Source organism: Astatotilapia calliptera, chromosome 16, assembly GCF_964374335.1.
Source record: "Astatotilapia calliptera chromosome 16, fAstCal68.1, whole genome shotgun sequence".
Lineage (NCBI taxonomy): Eukaryota > Metazoa > Chordata > Actinopteri > Cichliformes > Cichlidae > Astatotilapia > Astatotilapia calliptera.
Window position 1 is genome coordinate 17,934,192 of NC_137437.1, and position 23,669 is coordinate 17,957,860.

Sequence of the window (23,669 nt, forward strand, 5' to 3'; positions counted from 1 at the left end):
GCCTCTTCTGAAGCTAATGGAGAAGCATTTGAACGCATCAACAAGCTTGAATCTATTTTAGAAGTGTGGTGTCCTCTGAAAATAGTCTCACTTAGTACCTCCTGATAAAATGTCAGCATATCAACGCTGCTCCTTAATATGACTTGCACTTCTTGTAGCAGAATGTTGGTAAGCTGGTATGAGTATGTACAAGACAAAGACGCGTAACTAGTCCTTGTAAGTGAAATAGTAAAGACTCCTCTGTGGAAACATACACACGTGTGCACACACACACACACTCCATAGACATGTATATAACAAAAGAATATCTTTTATTTGTAGTCCATCACCACAGCCCTGGTAGGCTATTCTGCACCAAAGCCAATGGAGAAACACATGACAAGCTTATACAATAGAGAAAAGAGAAGAAGTCAACTGGATGGTAAGCAGTACGTGTTTACATTTCTGTGTCTCACTCCGGACACCACACCTGCCTTACTAAAAAAAAAAAAAATTTATTTTATCTGTTTAAATTTTTTATACCAGATCTACCTAGCTCTAGTTCTATAATACCTGGCATACCTGCTGCGGCGTACAGCCACTCCTGTCCTATTCTGCTGACCATCGGGAGATTATTGCTGTGGGAATGATCATTACCCAGAGTCAACAAGAGAGTCAAAACAAAACAGGAACACAACAGGAACAAGAAGAACACAGCACATCTGGGTATTAGCAATAGTATTCACGCTGGCGAGCGTAGGAAGTCCTGAAAGTTTTGGAGCACAGAGTCAAATGTCATCTACAACTTGAAATGGACTGGAGATTATCATGGTGCTGCAAAGCTGCCAGGATCATCACACTTAAAATGTGTTTGCTCTCAATGGTAAAAATAGAGAAAGAAGACGCTTTCTGCAGATGGTCCATGTTTGTGCTTTTTTAATAATACTATTATCTTAATGAGGTCATAGTTTGGTTTGTTATACACTGGAGTTACAAAGAAAATTAAAATAGACTAAAATTTGAATAGCCCACCAATGGTAAACAGTACAGTATTTTTAGGGGGACGTTCCTCCCCCAATGAAAGCTTGGTAAGAGGAGTTGAGAGGTCACTGATAGAATGCCTATACATACAGACACATACATACATACCACACAAACGCACATTCGGTCAAGCACGCCAACGCACTCTCACGTATATACTGTACAGATACAGTCAAAACAATGGAGCGAGAGACAAGATGGATTTCCACTAAAGTCTTCACAAAGCACAAATTCTTCTTTCCTTTCTCTTGTTCCATACCACTTTCGCGACAAATTTGTTTTTTTGTTTTGTTTTTTTAATTTCAAAAAAGTAGACATATACTGTAGCATCTCCACGCTGACTTTTAGTTAGGTTTGATTCCTCTTTGATGTCGAAGTCATCTTTACAGTCAGATAATCAAAAAAACCCAAAAACAAACAAACAAAAAAAAACAACCCAAAAACCCCCCCACATGAACAGTTTTGCAAAACTGTGTGACCACAACAATCCCATACATTCTGAAGTTCATGAGTCAAAATTAAATGTTCTTGTGGCAAAAAGTACTCCAATGCGGCCCTATCACAGTCTCCGCCGGAATAGTTCACACAGGACATTACCAGGTGACTGGTTATCTCCACTCTGCTCATTTTCTGGGTACGCCATCTTGTTCATATTTTACCTCCTTTACTCGAGTCCATCAGTTTAATGAATACTCTCCAGAGTCCGATATCATTACTCCTTCCTTGTGTATTGTCCAAGAACATTCTAGATACAATGTTTCTGTTGGATTAGAACATTCCAGGGCCCGGACTGAAGCCCATGTCCATGTCACGAGGCCTCATCTGAGCCCCCATCATCATTGTCTGCTGCGGGGGGCCGCCCATGCCCTGCAGTGACATCATCATGTTAGGTGAGCCTCCAGGACCTGGGTGGGCCATTTGTCTCCCCTGGATCATCCCTCCTGGGCCCCCAGGGGACATCATCCGGTGCTGAGGGCCCATCATGCCTTGGCTCATGAATCCCGGTGGCCGCATTGAATTGTGGCCAGGGTTGCCCATTGGCATGTCTTGAGGGCCCATTCCCCCAGGACCAGGTCCCCCTGACATTCCCCCCATCCCCTGCATTGGCATCCCCATCCTTGGTGGGCCGTCGCCCATCATGCTCTGCATGGGAAAGCCAGAAGGGTGTGGCGGTTTCCCCCCGGGGTTGTCTCCTCCACCTCGAGGGTAGTAAGACAGAGTCTGACTGGGCTTCTCTGAAGGGATTATCCTGGACAGGTCAAACTCGGGAATACCAGAAGCTCCCGGCCGCATTACCTCATGAAGGTCTGCGTCACTGAATCCACCTTGCATGTTATTGAACTCTGGCCCACCAGGGGTATTGGGTTTGCACATAACCCCATCAGCCCCTCCCCCATGAGACATATTCCCCATCCGTCCTCCCATAGGTCCTCCCTCTCCCTGGAAACCCATAGGATGGCCAGGGAAGCCTTGGGGACCGGGACCATTGTGCGGAGAGAAAGGGCCTTGCTGGGAAGGTGACTGGGTTAGGGGGTATCCCTGGCCCCGGTGAGGGTAACCCATGCGTCCCTGTGGCATCATTTGAGGGTTGGCCATTCCAGGGTCTTGAGGATTTGGTGGTATCATCATACCATGAGGCATCATGCCTGGGCCCATATTTGGGGCATTGGGAGAGGGCATCTGTGGGGGCATGCCATGTGAGAGAGGCTGGGATCCCATTGGATTCATACCTAGAGGGCTGAGGGCAGGCATAGGTCCAGCATTTCCAGGTCCCATCATACGTGGATTGCCTTGGTGATTCATTGCCATACCTATAAGTCAAAAAGAAATTATTATATGCAGAGTATAGCGACTGGTAAAGTAGCTCAAGTTCAGAGAACTGAAATTAAATATTATACAGAAGATATTTCACGTCTTACCATTATTGTTCCCTGACGGCAGGTTAGGGGAGCGAGCTGGCGGTGAGTCATCATCAGAGCTGGCAACAGTCTTTATGGCATCGTGGTAAAGTGGGGTGGAGCTGGGCATTGCAAACTTGGACATGCGTGACATCATGATGGAGAGCGGGTTCTGGGATAGTGTTGGTTCAGGAGGTATGGTGTAAGGGCTACCAGACGGGACATTGCCTGGGAGAGACATGGAGCCAGATGGAGCCCCTGATGAAGGAGGGGCTGAGGGAGGGCCGTTACCACCTAGACGACAACATATGAAGAAACAGAGGACATGACAAAGAAATAATAAAATACAACAGTCGATTTTTTTTGCTTCTTGTGGATTGTTTCACATTAAACTACCACAAGTGACATTCCTTGCCATTTGTGTGCAAATTCAGACTTAGTAAGATAATGTGGCTACTATATTATGTGGCCAGAAGAGGGAGCCACTGGACCATAACCCACCCAACCCCACCCCACAGATGTGTTAATCTGAAAGATCTGATGAACATGGAAGATAGACACATCAGATCCATATCATTTTCAGTTTTTAGGTTGATTCTGTTTCAACAAGTTGAGTCAAATATCTGAAATGTGATCACTGAGACAATAACTGTAACTAAAATTCAACCCAATAATCATTTAAAAAATAAAATCCCAATATTAACTGAATACAACTTCTCTTTTTTCATTGTTTTTATTTAGGAATTTTCTTTTTACAAGAAAAGGGTACAGATAACAACAGAAAAGGAAAAACAATGCATACCTTGCTCCATACTTGGCATCATATTTGGTGAGGTGATACTGAGCGGAGGCTTGCCACCCTGAGGGGGCACTCCAGGACTCTGCATGGGTGGTTTTGGTGAGGAAGCCCATCCTGGAGATGGGTTAGGGAGAGAAGGAGATCTCATATGAACAGGAGAAGCACCTGCTGATCCCATCATGGAGTGAGGAGACTTCATTGGTGCTGAAGTTGGAGGTGCTGGGGGGGCAGCAGGGCCTGTGGAACCGGTGAGCATGCCAGCCAGTTGGGACGGTGTTTGAGGGGACTTAAGATTAGCCGAGGGAGAGCCCATCATGGGGGACTGCACTTGCCTCAGAGGAGGAGACTTAAGTGGATTAACACTGGGAGAGTTCCCACCTCCTGCTTGGACATTCAGATCTGCTGGCTTGCGGCCCCTCTGGCCTTGTGCAGGACCCCCAGCAGAGGGAATATGATTAATACGGCCATTGCCTCCAGTTGGTGTAGATCTGTGCTCTGGACCAAATGCTTGGTCTGCATGTGGACCCCTCATTCCTCCAGCACCCCCAGGGAAGGATCTCCCAGGCCCCATAGGAAAGTCTCCTGGCTGCGTCTGCTCAGGGAATGACCGACCCTGCATGGGCCTGCCTTGTGGACCCATATTTTCCATTGGCCCTCCACCCCCTCTCATTCTCATCATCTCATCAGGGCTCATATTCATGGGGGGATCTCGTAGTTTTGAAGGATGCATATGAGGTCCTGGCCCCGGGCCAGGCCCCATGCCGAACTCAGGTCCCATTTCTCGGCCCCCTATTCCTGGCAGTCTAGAGGAAGGACTCATGGGACCATCACTGGGCATTCTGGGAAACATACCCATGCCATTACCTGGTTCCATTCCACTTCTTTGGTGTCCCATCATCCTCTGCATGTCCATCATCATCCCAGGAGGAAGACCCTTCTCTCCACCCATTCCTTGGTGAAACATTGCCTCTTGGACTGACTGAGGGTTTGGGAAACGCTCACCACGAGCTCCTGGACCAGCAAACATTGGCCCAGGTCCTCCAGGGAAACGCGCTTCTCCTATACGGGGAGGCAACTCATCAGGCCATCCCATTCCAGGCCTCGGGGGGCCCTCCATCTCGGGATTCATCATACCAGAGAAGCCAGGCATCCTCTGCATATGTGGGGGCATACCCCTGGGGCCAGGACCCATGCTCATGCGCTCTGGATAGTGATCCGGTGGCCCACCGGGTCCTCCCCACATTTCTCCTGGGCCCATCTGATAAGGAGGGGGGGGCCCTCGCATCATGCCACGTGGACCATGGGGGTGCATCATCATATCAGGACCAATTGGCCGGTGTTGCATTTCTTGTTTCTTCCTCTTCTCTTCGTAAAATTCCTGCTGTAGCTTCAGCCACGCCACCTGTTCTGGGGTCATCTGCTCTCCATCTCCACATCCACCTGGGCCTCCCATGTGTGGACCCATTTCATCCTGTGGAAATGGGGGCATGTCCCTGGGACCATGGGGTGGGCCAAAAGGTGGACCTTGTGGACGAGGTCCTACTGGTCCACCTGGTGGGCCTAAACTCTGAGACTGCGCTATCATAGCCTGTAAGGGGCCCTGCTCAGACCTCCGGGGTGGCGCATCAGGACCCCCATCATGGGGTCCACCATGAGATTGTTGAGCTCCAGCTGGCGGGGCATCACGGTCATCAGGGAAAAGCATGCGCTGAATATCTCGCAAGGTCTGCAGAGAGCGCTGCCGATGTTCTATCTGTTCTTGTGACAGACCCTCTGTGTTCACCTCCATGTTCAACAGCTCCTGGGTTAGCTGCTGGTGTTGCTGCTGCTGTTGGGGTGTCAGACCTGTTCCACCAGTTCCTCCACCCTGTCCACTTTCACCTGATGTTGGGGGATTGAGGCCAGCCTCTGGTTGGGTTGCAGGGACCTGGTCAACTGGGGCTGTAGTGTTACTGGGGCTGCTGCTGGGAATATTTTTGGATTCCATGCCTGTAGAGGATGAGCCTTCCTGCGGAAGAACACCAGATTGGCTCCCTTGATTTGAAGGCTGTGGTGGGGCTGGCTCTGACGTGCCAGGTAAGGACGGGTTGGATCCAGGCTGGTGGCTCTGATCTTGGGTGTGGGACGGAGGCTGCTGGGGAGGATTGGAGTCGTTTGCTGCATTGTTCTTTAACACAGAGAAAGAGAAACGGGATTGAGATGTAGCAGTGTCAACATAATCATGTTCATATATATATAAAATTTCATATGCCATGTATATATGTTAGTATTTATTTACTATGAAATGAGTATTTACCAAGAGGAGGTGAGCTATGTCCCTGTTGTTGGAGATGTTTGTAATGTGGAAGACAATGATGTTTTCTATACGGCCACTAATAACCTCTTCAGCTGCCCTGAGGACAAGGAGGCAGACGGTTAGATATCAGTCATCAGACACAATAGTGAGTGTGAGTGTGTGAGACAGTGAGCCACATGAATGAGTCTTAGATGCGACCATGAAGGTAATGCCAAGGTCAGCAGACTAAGAAAAGTATTACACGTGCACACCTTCTATTGGGCATCCACATATTTGATCTCCAACTCCCAAAAGAGAGTGGTAATCTAAGCAAAGCATGTACTCCCACTGAAAAACACACGTGCTTGTGCAGATACACACAAAATATTTAGGCTATAATTGAAAAAGCTGGGTGAAGGACAGGCGAGGAAGCCAAGTGCCTTAGTCCCACATATACAAACAGCTTTAACAGTCACTGATGACAGAAGCACAAAGATACACTCAATGAAAATATCACTGTTAGCAATTCTATTTTAATCGTGTTGCTGCAGATGTAGGTTTTTATTATGTAAAAGAAAAAATGTTTTACTTTCTATAAACTCATTAATATTTAAAACTTGGCTAGATAAACCAACTGTGAACACCAACAATTAAACAGGAATATTCTATTTCTAAGCCAAAAAATATATGACAAATACGAAGTAATAGAAAAGGTAACTTCTGGCTTCCTTACTTGTTAGCTATCCCTGTGCTGAAGACATAAACAAATTTTGAGCCTTGTTTCTGGCCACTAGCAGGCTCTGTTGTGGAGACTTGGCCTCCCAGTGTATTGTGGGAGGGCGTTGAGGAGCGACTGAGTCCGGCATTGGAGGTAGAATGTGTGACAGTGTCCTGGGGATTCACATCGCTGGAGTTTGAGTCTGCAGGGAGAGAACAGGGTATCACCCACGACTTTAAGCACAGATTTATGGGAAATGTAGTTCTACTGAAAACCGCTGTCAAGTCAAGTTGATTAATGGAGGGAATATTATATATGCTTGAATGCACATGTTAACACACTTACTGAAGAATCCTCTGTTATCTTCGTCACTTTCTCCCCCAGAGTACCAGTCAGCTCCACTGTACGGCGCCCTCCTCTCCGTAACACATATCCTCTTCGCCCTGCTACTATCTGTACACACACACGCACACACAAAGCCATCAGTGGCCTTAGGTTTATCAGTGTGACTGGCAATGAGGGACTGCAAAGTACATCTTTCAAGATGTCCAATTTGTATTCTCTTGGCAGAGTGTGTAGTATTAGCAAACAACACAGCAGATGATTTGATAATACTGTACTGGCTAAGGTGATTCTTACCTGTTTCCTCACTGGTAGGCGTACCACTCTCTGGTTGTTCGGATGACTCTGCAGAGTTGTTCATGCTCCTTTTGGATTTCACCTTGGAGCTTGGGCCGGAGCTTAGGCTCTGGCCGTTTTTAAGCCCCACTCCACCTGCAACATTTTGAGCCCCTTTGGTCTTGGGGTCACAGGGTGAGGGCTGTGATTGGCTGCCCGTACTCCCTGGTTTGCCCTGATTGGGCATTTTAGAGTCACTCTGGGCGGCAGTGGAGGGAGACACGACAGGAGGTGATCGTACCATGGCCTCCGTCTTAGGTTTAGGGCTGAAAAACAATGAATAGATAAGGATACATTTACGCCATGAACTAAAACAGCTACTTTGCCTTGAAATCTGTGAAAAACATCAGATATTTTGGATACAACAAAAGGCCAGGGGCATTTTAGCAGGCTTATCTAATAAGCATTTTCTGGAATCAAGAATGAACCAGGTAAATCACAGATAAATGCGGAGGCACCTTGCCATCCATAGGGTCTTTAATCCCACGACACCTAGTCATAACATGTGCCTTTTTCCCCTCCGATATGGTACCCAAGAGGGGTGGCAGAGAGAAAACCAAAGGAAAATGTGAACTTTGTGTTCTTTTAGTCCTCCCCCCCCCCAAAAAAAAAAAAAAAAAAAAACAACTTGCAACTGCTAAACACAGCATCAGTTTGACAACCAACAGTTGGCATAGATGTCTGTGAACGCAAGATTAAGTTACCGGTATGGGGAATTCAGTGCACACAGATCTCATCTGCAAAGAGACAGGGCACCTACAAATGACTGCTGCTAACCGGCTCTGAGAGCAGTTCAGTTCAGGCAAGCAGGAAACATCCAACTGGCAGAGAACTTCCATACCACACCCTAATATCTTTCTTTCTTCCTCATACACACACACACACACACACACACACACACACACACACACACACACACACACACACACACACACACACACACACACACGTACAAGTAGCATAACATATGCCAACATGTCCAAAAGGTTCAGCCACAGCTCTGCACACTGTACGTATGTAGAGAGACACACAGCCAGCAGAACAAGAAGGCAAAGCCATAAGTTTGGCAGTCCGTGCAGTCATTTCCAGAGGCTCCAGAACCATGAGTCAGCAGGGAAAACTTCCAAGCCCAGTGTACTCCCTGACCCTGGAAGAGCTCTGGATCACGCATCAAAACCTTAAACTAATAATTCACAAAAAATGATTTTACATTAGCATTACACCTGACCAACACCTAATTTCCACACCATACAGGTAAAGCAAATTGTTCAGGTTTGTACCACCTTCTTGACCTTGCCAACATGCAACTCTTATAGATTTATCAGGTATCGTGTAGACATACTTGCTTACAAGCCTCACTTCAAAATACCGCTACAATTAAAGACATCAAGAGAGTAAGTTCAATTCAGTAAAGAGAAATGAAAATACCAGAGTAGTAATAACCTTAAAAAGCATAAGGATAACATGTTAGCTTTATTTTATTTATTGTTTTTATTTTATTTTACTTTTTTGTTTTTTAATTTTAGATGTGCAAGTGAGATGACTTTATAAACGGCCGAGCCTTCCTCTTTAAGAAGAAAGCCCTGTAGGTAACGTGTGTGCCTCAGGGTCCTTGCAGGGACTGAGTGACTCCGTCTGTCGAGTGTGTAGGAAAAAGTAACATTACAATCATTAAGCCACAGCCACTGGTGAAGCGCAAGCAGACAGAGGTAATTAAGTTAAAGTAATCAGCCAAAAGAGTCTAGATAGGGCCTAGTTTCTGTGTTAACAGCTATCCAAACGCATTTTCTGCCTGCTGCTACAGAAAAGTAAATGATGTCCATGCAAAAAGATTACTTAAGAGTAATTTCTAACTATGGCTAGCTTTTCTAGCCAAACTAGAGAAGAGACACCATTTTAAACTAGGTCTTCCTACCAGGTTTAGGAGCTGGAATAGAAAAAGAAATAACTGTCCTGTCTCCCTGTGCTCCCGTTTTTCTCTTCACTTTGCCTTCATTCCCTCAAATAGTCGTGGCAGACAGTTGTGCCTCGTGTAGCCTGGTTCTACCAAAGGTTTCTTCCTGTTCAAAAGGAGTTTTTCTTTCCCACTGTCACAACATGCTTGCTCATACTGGATCATCTAATCGTTGGAGTTTTCTGAGTACTGTAGGGTCTTTAAATAAACCAGAAGTGAACTGAAATTGAACTGAACTCTGTGCCCACATGCATCAATTAGGAAAAGAGCTGCCCCATTCTTGATGGCTATAAGGGTTTAAACGACATGCTGATTGTAAGCAGCGTAAACAGATCTGACAGCAGGAATATGTTTATTTCTTACATTCAAATACTAGAACAACAGCTCTCTAGAAAGTACAGTACATATGAGCAAAAAGGCCGCCTTAATGTGGCCTCGGTCTTGCTGATTTTTAAAGTTAATATTTCTTATTTCAACTAAATCTAAGCTGGAAAAACAGGCAGAGCTTTTCAATTTGCCCCTTGTTCTTAACTGTTGTTAATGACCTTGGCTTTTTTTCTTCTTCTTTTTTTCCAATTACGTAAAAAAAAAAAAAGAATTGCCGTGGACAGATGTTTCCTCAGTAAAGTTTGATTACATGTTATTGAAGCTAAATAACAAGCTTAAGTGGTTTAGTCATCATTAATAGTCTACCAAACTGTCTAGGAAGGTTGTCTTAACAAAAAAAAAGGAGAAAAAAAAAGGGTAGTAGTTTTTCAAACAACCCTTTAAAAAGTTTTATTTCCATGTACTTCCAAAGATTTTCATGCAGTTAAAAATGCTTTGCTGTCCATCATAAACAGTCTGGATTAAACATTATTTTAATCCATAGCTTTAATATATAGCCAGTATAACCTAGATTTCAGTTACACCCACAAAATAGCTGATCATTATTAGAAAGGAAGTATCGCAGGGCAATATCCACAGGTTGTCACATTGTATGAATCCACTCACCTTTGTGTGTTGGTGGACGGGGAGTTCTTTAGCCTATTGGAGTTCATTGATGGAGCTCCCAAGACTACAGAACAGGGTGGAGTGATGAGCTGGTGAGGACTGCCTGTGTGTGTGAGCGGCGCTTTTGCACGCACGTTCCTGGAGCCAGGAACAGGATTCCCAATGTTCGACAGGTTTCCCCGACCGTCCTTGGCCTCTTCTCTCTCTTTCTTTCCTCGTTCCCTCTTGCTGAAATGTGTCGCTGCTGTACCTGCCGCCGCTGGCCTCTCCTCTTGGACCTCCAACATTCTCTCTACGTCCTTGTCTGTGTGGGTGTGCGTGTATGTGTGTAAGTGTATGTGTGTGTGTGGGAAAAGTGTGGAAAAAAATAACAATAGTCCAGAAGGCTTCTCTTGTTCTTGTTCAGTGTGTATTTATGAAATTCCCCCAAGGGGGCTTTCAACGGCCCTTGGGCACACTGTTGAGAGAAAAGAAGGAGAAAAAGGACTGTTAACAAAACTGGAAAAGGTAGACGCCGTCTCAAGAGAGTTCAAAGTGACACTCTACCCAAAGTCTTCTTATTATCAATCTTTGTTATTTCCCCCCCTCTTTTAAAGTTGCTTTGGGCAAAACAGGGCTTAATAAAGTAATTCTGACATTATTCAGTAAGAAAATCGTAGGTCAAATTCATTACCTGACGACTTACACAGACTTCAGTCATTGTTAATTGTAACCTCAGCATGTTTGTTTTTCCCCCAGTGTCTGAAATGTCTGCTTATAGTGCTTTTTTTTTTTTCGCCCTCAACACACTCAGTGCTTCACACACAGACTTTATATGGGCAGGCCGCCCAGGTATGTTAAGACCCGCCCAAATACATTTAGAGACTGGCTTTAGCTTTATTCCATATCCATCTGAGAGAATGATGCCATCCGCAACGAATGGACAATACCCTTTGCTTTCATTTTTAAAATTCAGACACTGCTAACCCGCTTGCCAGCAGATCAACAGCCTGGTCTCTACTATGACAGCTTTCAACATCATTCAGCTGCTTTCCAAGATTATCGCATCCTGCAAATGGACACATTACATGCGCCGTCTTATACTTAATTTATGGTAGAGACGTTGTGTCTGTTTGCATAGGTATTTGTCTGCAGAGAGGCTCTCCGTAGGCAACCAACTCCAACGTCAAAAGTCCTCAAAAAAAAAAAAACAACAACAACAAAAGCACATAGCTCGACGTGGATGAGTGTATGCATAACCTGAACCCTAACGGCTTGAAGAGTGGGCCACAAACAGGAGCAGCATGAGAAGCTGCAGTGGACGCTTTTCTTTATTTTGAACACTTGGTTTCACTTAAGCAATTTGCAAGTTATAAACCTGCTTTTGTCCACAAGTGATGGACCAACAATAGCACAAGCAAGTAAAAGTAGCCTACAGATCAGTTGTTTGTGGCGTCGCCCCCTAGTGACAGTAAACAGCTACAACATGTATACAGCCATCCACAAAGCTGTCTGTCTGCAATACCACCGCAGAAGCGCCTTGGAGCCCTTAGACTGCAGCTGGTAATGATAATCTTCTTCAACTCTACAGATCTGCTGTGTCCTCAAGGTCTACCGACTGGGGGAGAACCGGTTCATGCGTCTGTATCGAGTGCTTCAGAGCAGACAAAGTCTACCACATCCAGCTGCAGTCCAAAACGGTGAAGGATAAGAGACTCATTACAGAGACGGCGGATTATAATGCTCCGGTAATAATCACCAAGTACTTCACAATTGTATTTGCAGGAAAAAGTTACAAAATAAATAATCTAATAATTTGTTTAAGAAATTGTGCATACACTGTCTTTGGAAGCTCATGGGTGTTCCTACAAACACCCCTCACAAATACAGTCTAAATCTGTAGTGAACTCTGGAAGTACGTACATAATTTCAATCCTCATTGTTCAACATGTGTTAGTTAAAACAACTGACCAATTTAAACAGCTGACAGAACAAAGACTGTAAAAAAACAGCAGACACAAAACATCAGTCTTCCCCTCCACTAACTCTATAGTTTGATTCAATTTATACATCATCAATATGCAAGATCAATCATCTCAAGGTGCTTGATAATATAAATGCTCCACTATAAGCTGATATGGAGTCTGGTTCAATAGTAACTGATAAAAACTAAGTCACAGCCCAAACGCTGCCACCACTGCTTAGTTTGTCCACCAGAGAGCACCAATATTTATCTGGAAAAAAGAAATCTGTTGATTTACATATAATGATTTTACAATTTAAAAAAAAAAAAAAAAACACCAGTTAGGTTAGTCATTGATACTTTCTTTATCTTTGGCACATGTGGTAGAGCTGTCGAGCTGGTACTGTGACTCACACCAATCACTGTCTTTTGTGTGTGTTGGTGAGTGAGAGCGAGAACTGCACGAGAATCCTGTTCAAGAGAGCAGCCCAGTCAGTGAGATTACATTGTCATCCTGAAAATATTTAGGAGCTCTTCCAAAACACTCAGCATTGTAACTGGCTCCAGAGTCCCCCTGGGGAGAGGGAGGTGGAATGGTGTTTGGGGGTTGTGTCGCCCCCTTTTCTACTTGTATGGGGGGATGGTGGCAGCACTGGGAAGCAGACAAATACACCGACTCCTGCTACAGCAGCAACACTCATCTCTCACTGGTCACAGAAGAAGAAGTGATTTACAGCAGTCAGGAGCACAGATTACTGCACACAGGCAGACGCTGGCTTCTCAACAGAAACAGAGGCGGCTTGTAGAACCAAATTAAACTGACTAGATTAACCTTTAAATGTAAAAAAAAATACTGTAGTGGAGACACTTCAGAGAAATGCTAGGCTCATTATTAAAAATGTAACGAAAGGCAACTTCTTTTACGCATTTTATATTGAAGCACGTGTAATTCTGCAGCTGTGATATACAGCATAAATCAGAAACAAGAGCTTCTGTTAACGCGACAGTCCCCATATAAAAGTTCAGTTAAACTTTGTGTCTGAATAATTACACACTACCAGCTGAACAGGCACGCAGAAAACAGGTTCTGCTGTTAACGTCTTGTTTCTATAATTGGAGCTTGTGCTAGAGCGGAGTCTAACGATGACACTATATCAGATGCTATCGGCTACTGTGTACCGGCCACAAAAACATGCTCAGGGTTCCCCTTCACTTTAACAATGTAAACTGAATTTAACGTCTGTCTCCAAGAGAAATCTAATTGGATGAACCTTCCTGCTCCTAAAAAATTTAAATGTACACTACAAAACCTAATGAGATATTAATAAAGGCTACTCCTAAAGTGGCATCTGATTGTGATTGTTGGTGTTTTTAAACAGGTAAAATGTTTAGGACACCAGTAACAACTAGGACTTTTAGAGGGTGTACCATTTCATTTGTACATTAAAAAGAGCAATGAACGTCAGAAAAAAAAAAAAAGCTGACTGACATTTAAAAACACCATTTACTTTGCACAAACTGGGCATGATTGCCAGCTAGGGAAATTTAGGCTCCTCTATTCCCTCTTCACAAGGTGCTGAGGGATGTATACTAAACTCTTTTCAACCATCACAAGCACTTTGCTTAAAGCTCAGTGAACCCTTTAGGAGAAGGTGTCCAGCGCAAGTTAAAAATGTTCGGACCTGGTGGGATCAGGCAGTAGTTGGCCTTGACTGACTCCTTCACTATGGAGCAATACAAAAGGAGGAGAGCCTTGAGAGAAGAGCAAGAAAAAATAAAATAAAATAAAATCACTAAAAATATATATATTTCGTTTGCATTAGTAGATATAGTTTATAATATATCAAAGAACCAGTCTTCTACTTCATTCAACTCCAACTTGCATGTAAAGCCTGGAGGGGCTTCATCTAAATCTAGACCCCAATAACAAGCATATGCGTGTGATGCAAGTCTGTGCGCGTACATGGAAGCAAACAGCAGGAACTGTCAATCATCTGTTCTTTCCAATCGCACGCTAACAAGACACTAATTGGAAAGCTTGCTGACATGATTGTCATAAGGAATACACGGACACACACACACACACATCAGGTGTGTACGTTCCAGCATGTCTCACACACACACATTTAAACAAGAAAGCATCATAGAGGTAATCACAGAGAATTCACTTCCTCCACCTCCAGTAAAGATGCTGAACTGTCTATCACGGCAAACACGAGGAGATGCAGTTCATGCAAGTTAATGGGAAAACAGCATAATGACGCTCCAAAAATGAGCTTTTTGCCTGTGATATAAATATGAAGGGGGCAGAAAATAGTTCAATTCAATTAGATTTGGGCTTTCCGATGCGGGTGGCACTGGAGGACTATTTTATTTTCATGCTTATGTAACAGTCATTGTATGCTGCCTGCTTAGAGAGTAGACCCTTCCAATCTACGTCACCCAAATTCCTCTGAAGGGGAGTGGGAGGCTTTATAGCAATGCAGTATCTACTGGTATACTCCGCTGGTAAGGTGTGGGATCAGCGAGAAGAAAAGAACTATGTTGCTGTCAACATAGTCCACTGGCTGAAAATTTTAAACACAATAAAGATTTATTTAAAAAAAAGAAAAAAAAACAAACACACACACACACACACACACACACGCCATCCCTCTTCCCTCATCTCAGCCCTGCTGGTGGCTGTAAAAGGGCCTGCTGATGTTTCAGCCTTATTTATGCAAATCCCATTTTGCAGTTCAGTCACAATGGAGTATTGCTCCCTCTTTCTCACTCTAGCTTCCCTACCCACTCTCCGTCTGTTCACCCTCCATCTCAAGAATTGCTTTTGCCCATTATTTGTTTAGGGGAAATATCAAAAAGCATTATTTCCACCTCTTCTCACAGTTTTCTGTAAGAATATACAAAACACATGGCCATCAGCAACCAACTGTACAATCTGAAAAAGCAGCAGCCAACTCAGAGCAGGAAAAATAAAACAAAATTTAAAAAAACAACGCTCTACATCTCATCACAATAGCTTATACACACACACTTCAATTTAGTGAAATGGTCACATGAATAAAAGCTTATATGCAACAAAATGATTTTTTTTTTTTTAATCTGACAGAGTGGTGAAATAAGGATGTGCCTTATGCCAAAATATGCCCTTTTCTAATGAAAACACATTTTAAACCTTCCAAATGTTCAAACGATGTTTGATTTCTTCCCTTTGGAGTTAAATATGTAGTGAAAATCTGGATAACTTTGGTAAATGGTAAATGGCTTGTATTTGTATAGCGCTTTACTTAGTCCCTATGGACCCCAAAGCGTTTTACACTACATTCAGTCATTCACCCATTCACACACTGGTGATGGCAAGCTACATTATAGCCACAGCTGCCCTGGGGCGCACTGACAGAAGCGAGGCTGCCGGACACTGGCACCACTGGGCCATCTGACCACCACCAGTAGGCAACGGGTGAAGTGTCTTGCCCAAGGACACAACGACCAAGACTGTCAGAGCTGGGGCTCGAACCGACAACCTTCCGATTACAAGACGAGCTGGCAACTCTTGAGCCACGATCGCCCCTTTGTCAAAGTAAGCCACAGGTGGTGATTACAGGATAGCAGCACTGAATTTCTGTACTTTTACAAAATCTCTCTGAGTCAGTCCTTTAACTTTGTCAGTGTACTGTGTGTGTATAATGGGAACAAAGCATAACACAGTGGTGTCTGTGTCAGATACTGCTACTGTGTGTTTATCAACATGGGCTTGAAATGTTAGACTGGACTATAAAATTTATGATGGCTGCTCTCACTGACTATATTACTTTTTGCTTTAGTTATTTTTTTATGGTTTTCCAATCTACATGCGCTGTACTATACCTTAAATTGCATCTTAGCTTCTTGAAGGACAGGTAAATCTTCTATATCTGTTTGCTCTATTTGTGATATGAATTGAGTTTAATAATAATAATAATGTGTAAGTGTTAGTCCCCATAGGGAAATAGTTCCTCTGCATTTAACCCATTCACCCAGTGAAGCAGTGGGCAGCCACCAATGCAGCGCCCAGGGAGCAGTGTGTAGGGACGGTACCTTGCTCAGGGGTACCTCAGGGTAGCCGTTCAGTGGAGTTGAACCCCCGACCTTCCGATCATGGGGTCACCACTCTACCTACTGAGCTATTCCTGCCCCTACATACTGCCACTACATACTCTAAGCATGAGTATGTAGTGAGTAGTAAGACAGCAGGGCCACAAAGTAAGAATAGTGGCTGTAATGTCACTTAAACAGAAATACTGAGTTACAGCAAGCAAAACTTGCCAATCTGTTGAACTCAAGGACAATGAGTTTTATTATTTATACATTAAACTTGTCATTTGCAATTCTACTTCATTATGAAGCTGCCACCGCTAAAATACTAGCATTTTAGTTTATGTAAAGTTTAATGCAAATCTAAAATGATGACGATGATGTTGATATGCAGCTTTAGCTCAGGTAATAAACAGCACAACCTGCACAAACATTACAGCTACTTTCTGTCTTGAAGAAGTGAGACAAAAAAAAAAAAACAGTAAGAAAAAAAATGAAAGTAAGATAAAGATATCTGTTGGACATTAACAATACCACAGTGTAGGAAACACCTGCATGCTCACCTGTTCAGGTGACTTCCTGAAAGGACTCTGCCAGCATGCCACACCCTGCGTTGTGCTCATTATTTACACTTAGCGAACACAGAATGCAAAGAATCCTGAATGTCACTAAAGATAGAGCTGTGACGCCACTAGACTAACATTTGACATTATGCATGCACTGTGAGAGGCTCAAGGATGCACGCACAAGTATGACCAGGCTTCCTTTCAACTGAAATCAAGTTGTTACAAGAAACTTAAAGTCTTCTGTATTTTCCAAATTGTTGACTGCTCCCAGAGTCCAATATTTACACACCTCCATCTTTCTCCTTTTTTCCTCAGCTCCCTCCATTACTTCCAATATTAGCTTTCCTACTGGTCCTGCATAACAGCTTTCCCAATTCAAACCATCCACAACACATTCTCCTCTGGTCTGCAGACCAGGCCCACCATCCCCTGGGAGGCGACATGTGTGTAATGTCACACTGTGTCATATCATATCGTGGTGACAGAAGCCTCACCGTATCCATCACAGTGATGGAAGTGGCAACGAAAACAGGAGGATGGGAAAGGGGTGTGATACGGTAGTCATTACACAAGCCATTGTCTTCACAGAGAGTGCGGGTGGGTGTCTGTCTCCCAGTCGAGTGCAAGTAGGCAAACACACACACACGCTGACTCACTAGTGGCACATCTGCTGGCGTAGCCTGGGAATGGTGCCATGTGTAGTGGCCAGCTCCGGCAGCAGGACTGGCACTCAGCACTCTGGCCTGCTCTGATCTCCGTCTCACACACTTCACCCCGCACTTCCATCTCTTTCCATCTGCCCTCTGTCTCTGCATCCCTGGCTAAGTGACTGTGCCTTGCTCACACAAAACAAACACACACACACCTTTGTGCTCAATACGAGACAAAGACAACGGGATAACTGGCAAGAACGTGCCTGTACTTCTATGACAAGAAGTGCAAATTAAGGGGGTTGCTAGTATCAAAACCTGACAGTAAGATTTTTAAAAGGTATCAAGGTAAAAAGAATCTGACAATATTTCTCACTTATAAAATACAGCAGATCTTGGACTTTATAGATGAAACATCAAAGACTGCACAACTTTTGGATCCCAGATAAGACTTGGAACAATAAATCACACTGAAAACATTTATACAAGAATAAAACTGGTTGTAAAACCCTTCGATGTCCATTTGGATCAAACCAATCAGGTCAAACTGTAGCTGAGATTTCTACTGAAGTATACTCTGTTAGCAGGAGAAAGCAGAAAGACGACCAGAGCTGGAAGTGAGCTTGTGAACATCGATGCCTGTGGGTCCAGTTCTTAACCATTATACCTAGAAGCTGGTCACCCTTCTATTAATTCTACTTCATGACTAGCACATCTTAGCATAGTAAGCCATACTAACTCATGACATACCATAATATGAGAGACCTTATTCTGGACCTAAGGAGTTTAATTCTGGGTTGGATGTCTGAATGATTACGTTCACCAATCTGTCCATTTTTTAAGAAGGTCGTAGCCTTGCAGTCAACCCATGCAGTCACAAGGACGACATGCAAACTCCACAATTAAAATGTACATGTATCCCAGTAGATTTGCTTTCAGCTGTGACATCAAAATACATTGTGTTACACTGCAGAGTACAAAGTGATTGAGGCAAAAGAAAACTCCAGCAAAGAAAAGAGGGAAGAAAAAAAATTTAACTGCCTCTCTTTAAGTCTGCTTGTTAGCTGATGGTGCATCATCCTGCCAATTAACTGCTGGTGGTCTCTCTTTGGGTCTGTTCAGGTCAACTGCATTTCAGATCTAGTCCAATTATCTTAAGGTCCATTTAAGACTGCGTATGAATTTTTTCAGATCCCCTCTGGATCCCTTTAGGATCAAAATTTTAAACCCATGAAGACCTCCAGTAGAACTGCTAATTAATGCAAGAGCACTCCTGGAATCAGCAGTCACTGCAGCAAATATGAGCAGTAAACAGTAAGACACATACGCATTTTTCCTCTCTAAATAATGATTTCTCTCATTTCTATCTCAGATATGAATTAACACAGGAACAGCACTCAGTTAGGACAAACTCTGCTGCCCTCTGTGCAGACCCCTTCTTTCCTCCCTTCCCCTGCTCTCTGGTCCGTGACTCCCCTTCCTTCATCCGCACAGTCGCTCCCACACTCGGGCCACATTCCAACCTTGCTCATGCTGGGAGGACGTCTCCCTGTGACTACAAGTATTGTGGGAAATCCCAACGGCCAGGCCTTTCAGCAGCCATGTAGACCACTGAGGTAAAGAGGAAAAGAAATTTGCGTTCCTCACCGGTCAACAAGCTTTTCTTGCAAGCAACTTGTTATTAGTTAAAACGTTTCATTAATCAAACTGCATCAAAATTTTTAAAAGAATATTAAGCAGGAAAGATGACAACACACTATGCAAAACTTCAAGACGTGCTTACGCAAAATATTTTCCATACATTCTTTTCTGTATTTTACAAACCACAGCGCCCACAAGAAACAGGCTTTGCAACCTTTCAAACCACGTAACAAAGCTCAGGCATCTTTACTGACCTGGTATTTCCTAAAGAGAGAAACTACACACAAGCACACGCGCACACACACAAAGAGTATATAATAGATGTTCTATCTTCGTTCTTTTATCGTACAACAAAATTAGCACTCTGGAGAGAATATGAGACAGATTGTGTCCCTGAATTACCCCAGTTTACACTGGTGTGTCATACCCATGGAATTTTAAACACACTGGCTAAGACCTGCCTAATTAAATATACAGTCACAGAGCAATATACACGCACATAACTATACTGGTGCACAGACAAATACCAACATGAGGCAGTACTTAGCTGTCCTAATAATGTCGGAGATCCACTGAGAACTCTGCTTCAAGTTTATGGCATGTGCTGTTCCCATGAGTCAGAGCATGCTCGTGTGCATTTCTGTCTGAGCTTCCTTTAGGTCCCTGCATATAACCATGGAATCGCAGCAATAAGTGATATGTAAAGCCATGCAAAAGCCACGCCCCTGGTGAACTAACTTAAAATGAAATCTTCACATTAATGGTGATGCTTCTTAATCCTGATATCAGATGCATGCTGAGCATCCTGCCTGGTTTCTTTTTATGCGATTTATTCACCAATAACCATTTAAGGCGATGTTTTTTAACTGCCAACATAACTCAAGAAAATACATTTTCAGAATGAAGCTTAGAGTTGTTTTGTTCCTCACATTCATGATCTAAAACTGATTAAGAAACAACACATTCAAGTCCTTTGCTCACAACCACAAGCAGGTGGCTCGAATTACTCGACAGCGGGTTAAAAAAAAAAAAAATCAAATACAGATGCACTAAAAGAAGTGCATCTTCAGTAAAGGGCCCTAATACATGTCAAATCAGCATCTGTATTGGAAGGTCTCTTGAGATTCCCATCTGAAGCGATGAGCTTATAATACAATAAAACCAGTGTGTGTAATTTGCGCCACATCCAAGACACATGACATTTGTAATTATAGGCAGCAACGTGTGAAAAATCCCCTTTGTCTGCCTCCTATAACAAAGCGCTTACAGTTGCGGTCTAAATATAAAAATAAAAGATTACCTTTAAGTTAGCTGATTTAGATAATTAAGGCGCTAACATCTGATTTTGTCTGCTTGGAAACTACTGTTTATATGCAACAAAACAAAAGCTAATTTTTGCTACTGGTTATAAATGATCTGATTACAATATAAACAGTGGTGACTCCAAATTGAAATTACTCCATTGTGAATAGTCCATGAATCATCTATCTAAAGATCTTGGTCCATTCTAGTTAAAATCAAAGTCTGACTCTTAGTGGGTTAAGATGGTACGATATGCATCTTCTTGTGCCCAATTACGGCCCAATCTAGGTGACACAGGATGAAAATAGGCAGTTGATTTTTCTCACATAATACATACATTTAAAAAAAAACAAAAAAAAAAACAAAAAACTAGCATGTTGACATTTTTCTGGGTGTTTCGTGGCACTTCTGTCTTTCCTGTGTGGTTCATCAATATCAGTACAGAGCGCTGTGCCAGCTGTTGAGTTTTCTCAAAAGTTCAGCTGTGAACAACTGCAGGCATGGCAAAGAAGATGAAGAATGATTTTACCACTTTAGTTTAGGTGAAACTGTGAAATGACCACTAGTCAACCAGTATCATACTGCTTCAACTGCCACAGTGTGTTTGGATTCTTTTCACAGAAAGCATAAAGTATCAGGAAAGACTGCAAGCATGATTGACTGGGTAGCACCATGTAGTCAGCCATGTTCCTCAGTCACGAAAAGGCAGGATATCATAACTCTATATTCATCTAAACTGACACAGTGACCATTGTGTGGTCTGAACCCTTGTTTATATGCATCACTGTTACCCTCACCCCAAGTGGTGGGACGCGGTACCTACTCAGCTCGACTCATTTTCTACTACAACTGTGTATCACCTAAATGTGCGTGGGGTTGTTTTAGCAACACATCCAAATGTCCTGTGATGACCTTTGTATGTGGCACAAACAATACAACAATGAACGACGTCGAGCCGATAGCATACCCGCTCAGTCTATGGCTTTTACTCGGGCCGTGATTTTTGTGCCGCTACTTTCCTCGATGCTGGATTTCAAAAATGACAGTTTTAATTTTTGGGAAGGAGTCACTCTCATGACACCACTGACTGACCAATCGGTGGCACACAGTCTGCTGACATTACATTTTCCGATCAACTCAGCTCACTTGGAACCCCAGCCAAGCAAGTACTAAAAGAGTACATGGTACCAGGTGCTATCACTAACAGAAAACCCGAAAAAACGAGTCAATTCGATTCAAATGCAGCCGTGTAAGTACTAGCAGAAGAGGGCTATTTCTTGCACCTCTTAATTTCTGTAACCTAATATACACACAGCCAGGTTATACACAAGTGTACAGCCGTGACAGCCCTTACTGACATTTCAATTATATAAATAAAGGAGCTCAGAGATTCCCAGATTTTACAGAGGAAGATTCTCGAGTAGCTTGAAAAGATAAGACTTCCTGGAGGGGAAAACTGTGATTTATTTGCTTGATTCTTCTGGATTCTTCTCCTCTTATACCTGCGCTAATGCAGGGGGCTTTATTCTGAGCAAGCTTTTCAAATGCAGTGACCATAAGACTCAAGTCCAGTATAAACTACAATTTTTCCATCTTCTTAACCAAATGAGGCTGGTAGGGGGGCTGGAGCCTCTCCCAGCTGTCATATGGCGAGAAGCAGGTTACACCCTGGACAAATCGCCAGTTAATCACAAGGCTAACAAAGAGAGAGAAACAGACAAACATTTTCACTAATCTTCACTCAAACAGCCAATTTAGAGTCACCAGTTAACCTTACATGTGCGTGTTTGGACTTTGGAAGGAAGTTGGAGAGCCCAGGAAAAGCCTACACAAGCACAGGGAGAACATGCGAACTCCAAACCGCCCAGATGCCCGATGGGTTTGAACCCAGGACCTTCCTGGTATGAAGCAGCACAGCTACTGTCATTATATTAATGCTGCTATCCTGTATATATTGTACATACTATTGTTTGAGTACTTACGATTGTTTTTTTTTGTACTTTTTATATTTTACATTTATATTTATTATTGAAACTTGCACCAAGGGAGTGGCACTCCAATTTCGTTGTACTCTGTACAATGACAATAAAGGCTATTCTATTCTATTCTAACCCCTGCACAACTCTGAGATTTTTCACTATAAATTATCTATTGACGTTACTGTTAGAAAACAGTCAAAACTAAGCATTAATGAAAAAGCATCATTCTTCAACTGAGAAGCTTACACTTTGGTAGAGTTGGTATTTTTGCTTAAAAATGGACTTAAATTAATGTTTGCTTTACATCAATATATCAACTTAGTTGCAAAACAATTTCCTGGCAAGCATTATGTAGATTAATCACTTCAGCCATATAAACAACATTTAACTCTATGAAGCTCTGTTTATTTCTCACAAACTAATTTAAAACAGTGCATTTTTTTTTACAAAGCGCTGAAACTATCACTTATCAGAAGCTCAACTAAAGAGAATAAAGGGCTGGAGCACCAGAATCTTCCTCATATTTACAGTGATCGCTTAGTCAAAGAATACTTACCGATGAAGAGTTACCACAGCAGATGAATAAATTGAGATTTCAAATTAAAACTGAGCTCCCTGAATTGTGTTAAAGTTTAAACAAACACTGTTGGGCATCTTATCGGATCACCAAAGATAAAGAAATGAAACAATAAAAAACTCCCAGTTAGTCAACTTCATCACGATACAATGCTTTCTTCTTGTGGCCACCTTGTTATTCGTTAAAGCCATTTTTCACTCATGAAAACGCTGGACGTTATCCAGCGTTTTTACAGTGGGGATGTTGTCCAAAGTTGCACTTTCACAGATGTGGCACACAACAGGTTGTAGTCAGAGTCAAACGTCTCTCACTTCTTGAAATACTTTAAGTGTTTTTGATGAGAACGCCGCCTGAATGAAACATGCAGAAAGCAGGACACAGGATGACCACCTGCTAGCTGTGAATTTACCACACCGTTATCTCACAATCAAGACATCACTCTGACTTTGTACTGGGCCAGCTGGCAGATTACAGACTAAGTAATGTCGGCCCCACTGTGAGTAAGTGTGTGAAATCAGTCCTGGTCATATGGTAAGCTAGGCTAACCCAAAAAAAAGTGTCAGCCTTGTAGCAGGAAAGGCCCTCTGCTTGGTGGCTCACAGT

The 23,669-nt window shown here is 43.1% G+C and overlaps 1 protein-coding gene across 2 annotated transcripts in view; it reads right to left on the minus strand.

Annotated features, from left to right (window-relative positions):
* Nucleotides 1–292: 292 nt before the first annotated feature.
* The window catches only part of bcl9 (BCL9 transcription coactivator), a 28,615-nt gene continuing 5,238 nt past the window's right edge, over nt 293–23,669 (minus strand). For both annotated transcript variants that reach the window (XM_026144085.2, XM_026144086.2), the window contains exons 3-10: nt 10,336–10,792; nt 7,350–7,654; nt 7,056–7,163; nt 6,726–6,912; nt 6,014–6,110; nt 3,721–5,884; nt 2,940–3,212; nt 293–2,831 (exon numbers count right to left, since the gene is read on the minus strand). In XM_026144085.2, the coding sequence (XP_025999870.2) occupies nt 1,789–2,831; nt 2,940–3,212; nt 3,721–5,884; nt 6,014–6,110; nt 6,726–6,912; nt 7,056–7,163; nt 7,350–7,654; nt 10,336–10,622 (4,464 nt within the window). In that variant the 5' untranslated portion in view covers nt 10,623–10,792 and the 3' untranslated portion in view covers nt 293–1,788. The remainder of the gene's footprint in view (nt 2,832–2,939; nt 3,213–3,720; nt 5,885–6,013; nt 6,111–6,725; nt 6,913–7,055; nt 7,164–7,349; nt 7,655–10,335; nt 10,793–23,669) is intronic.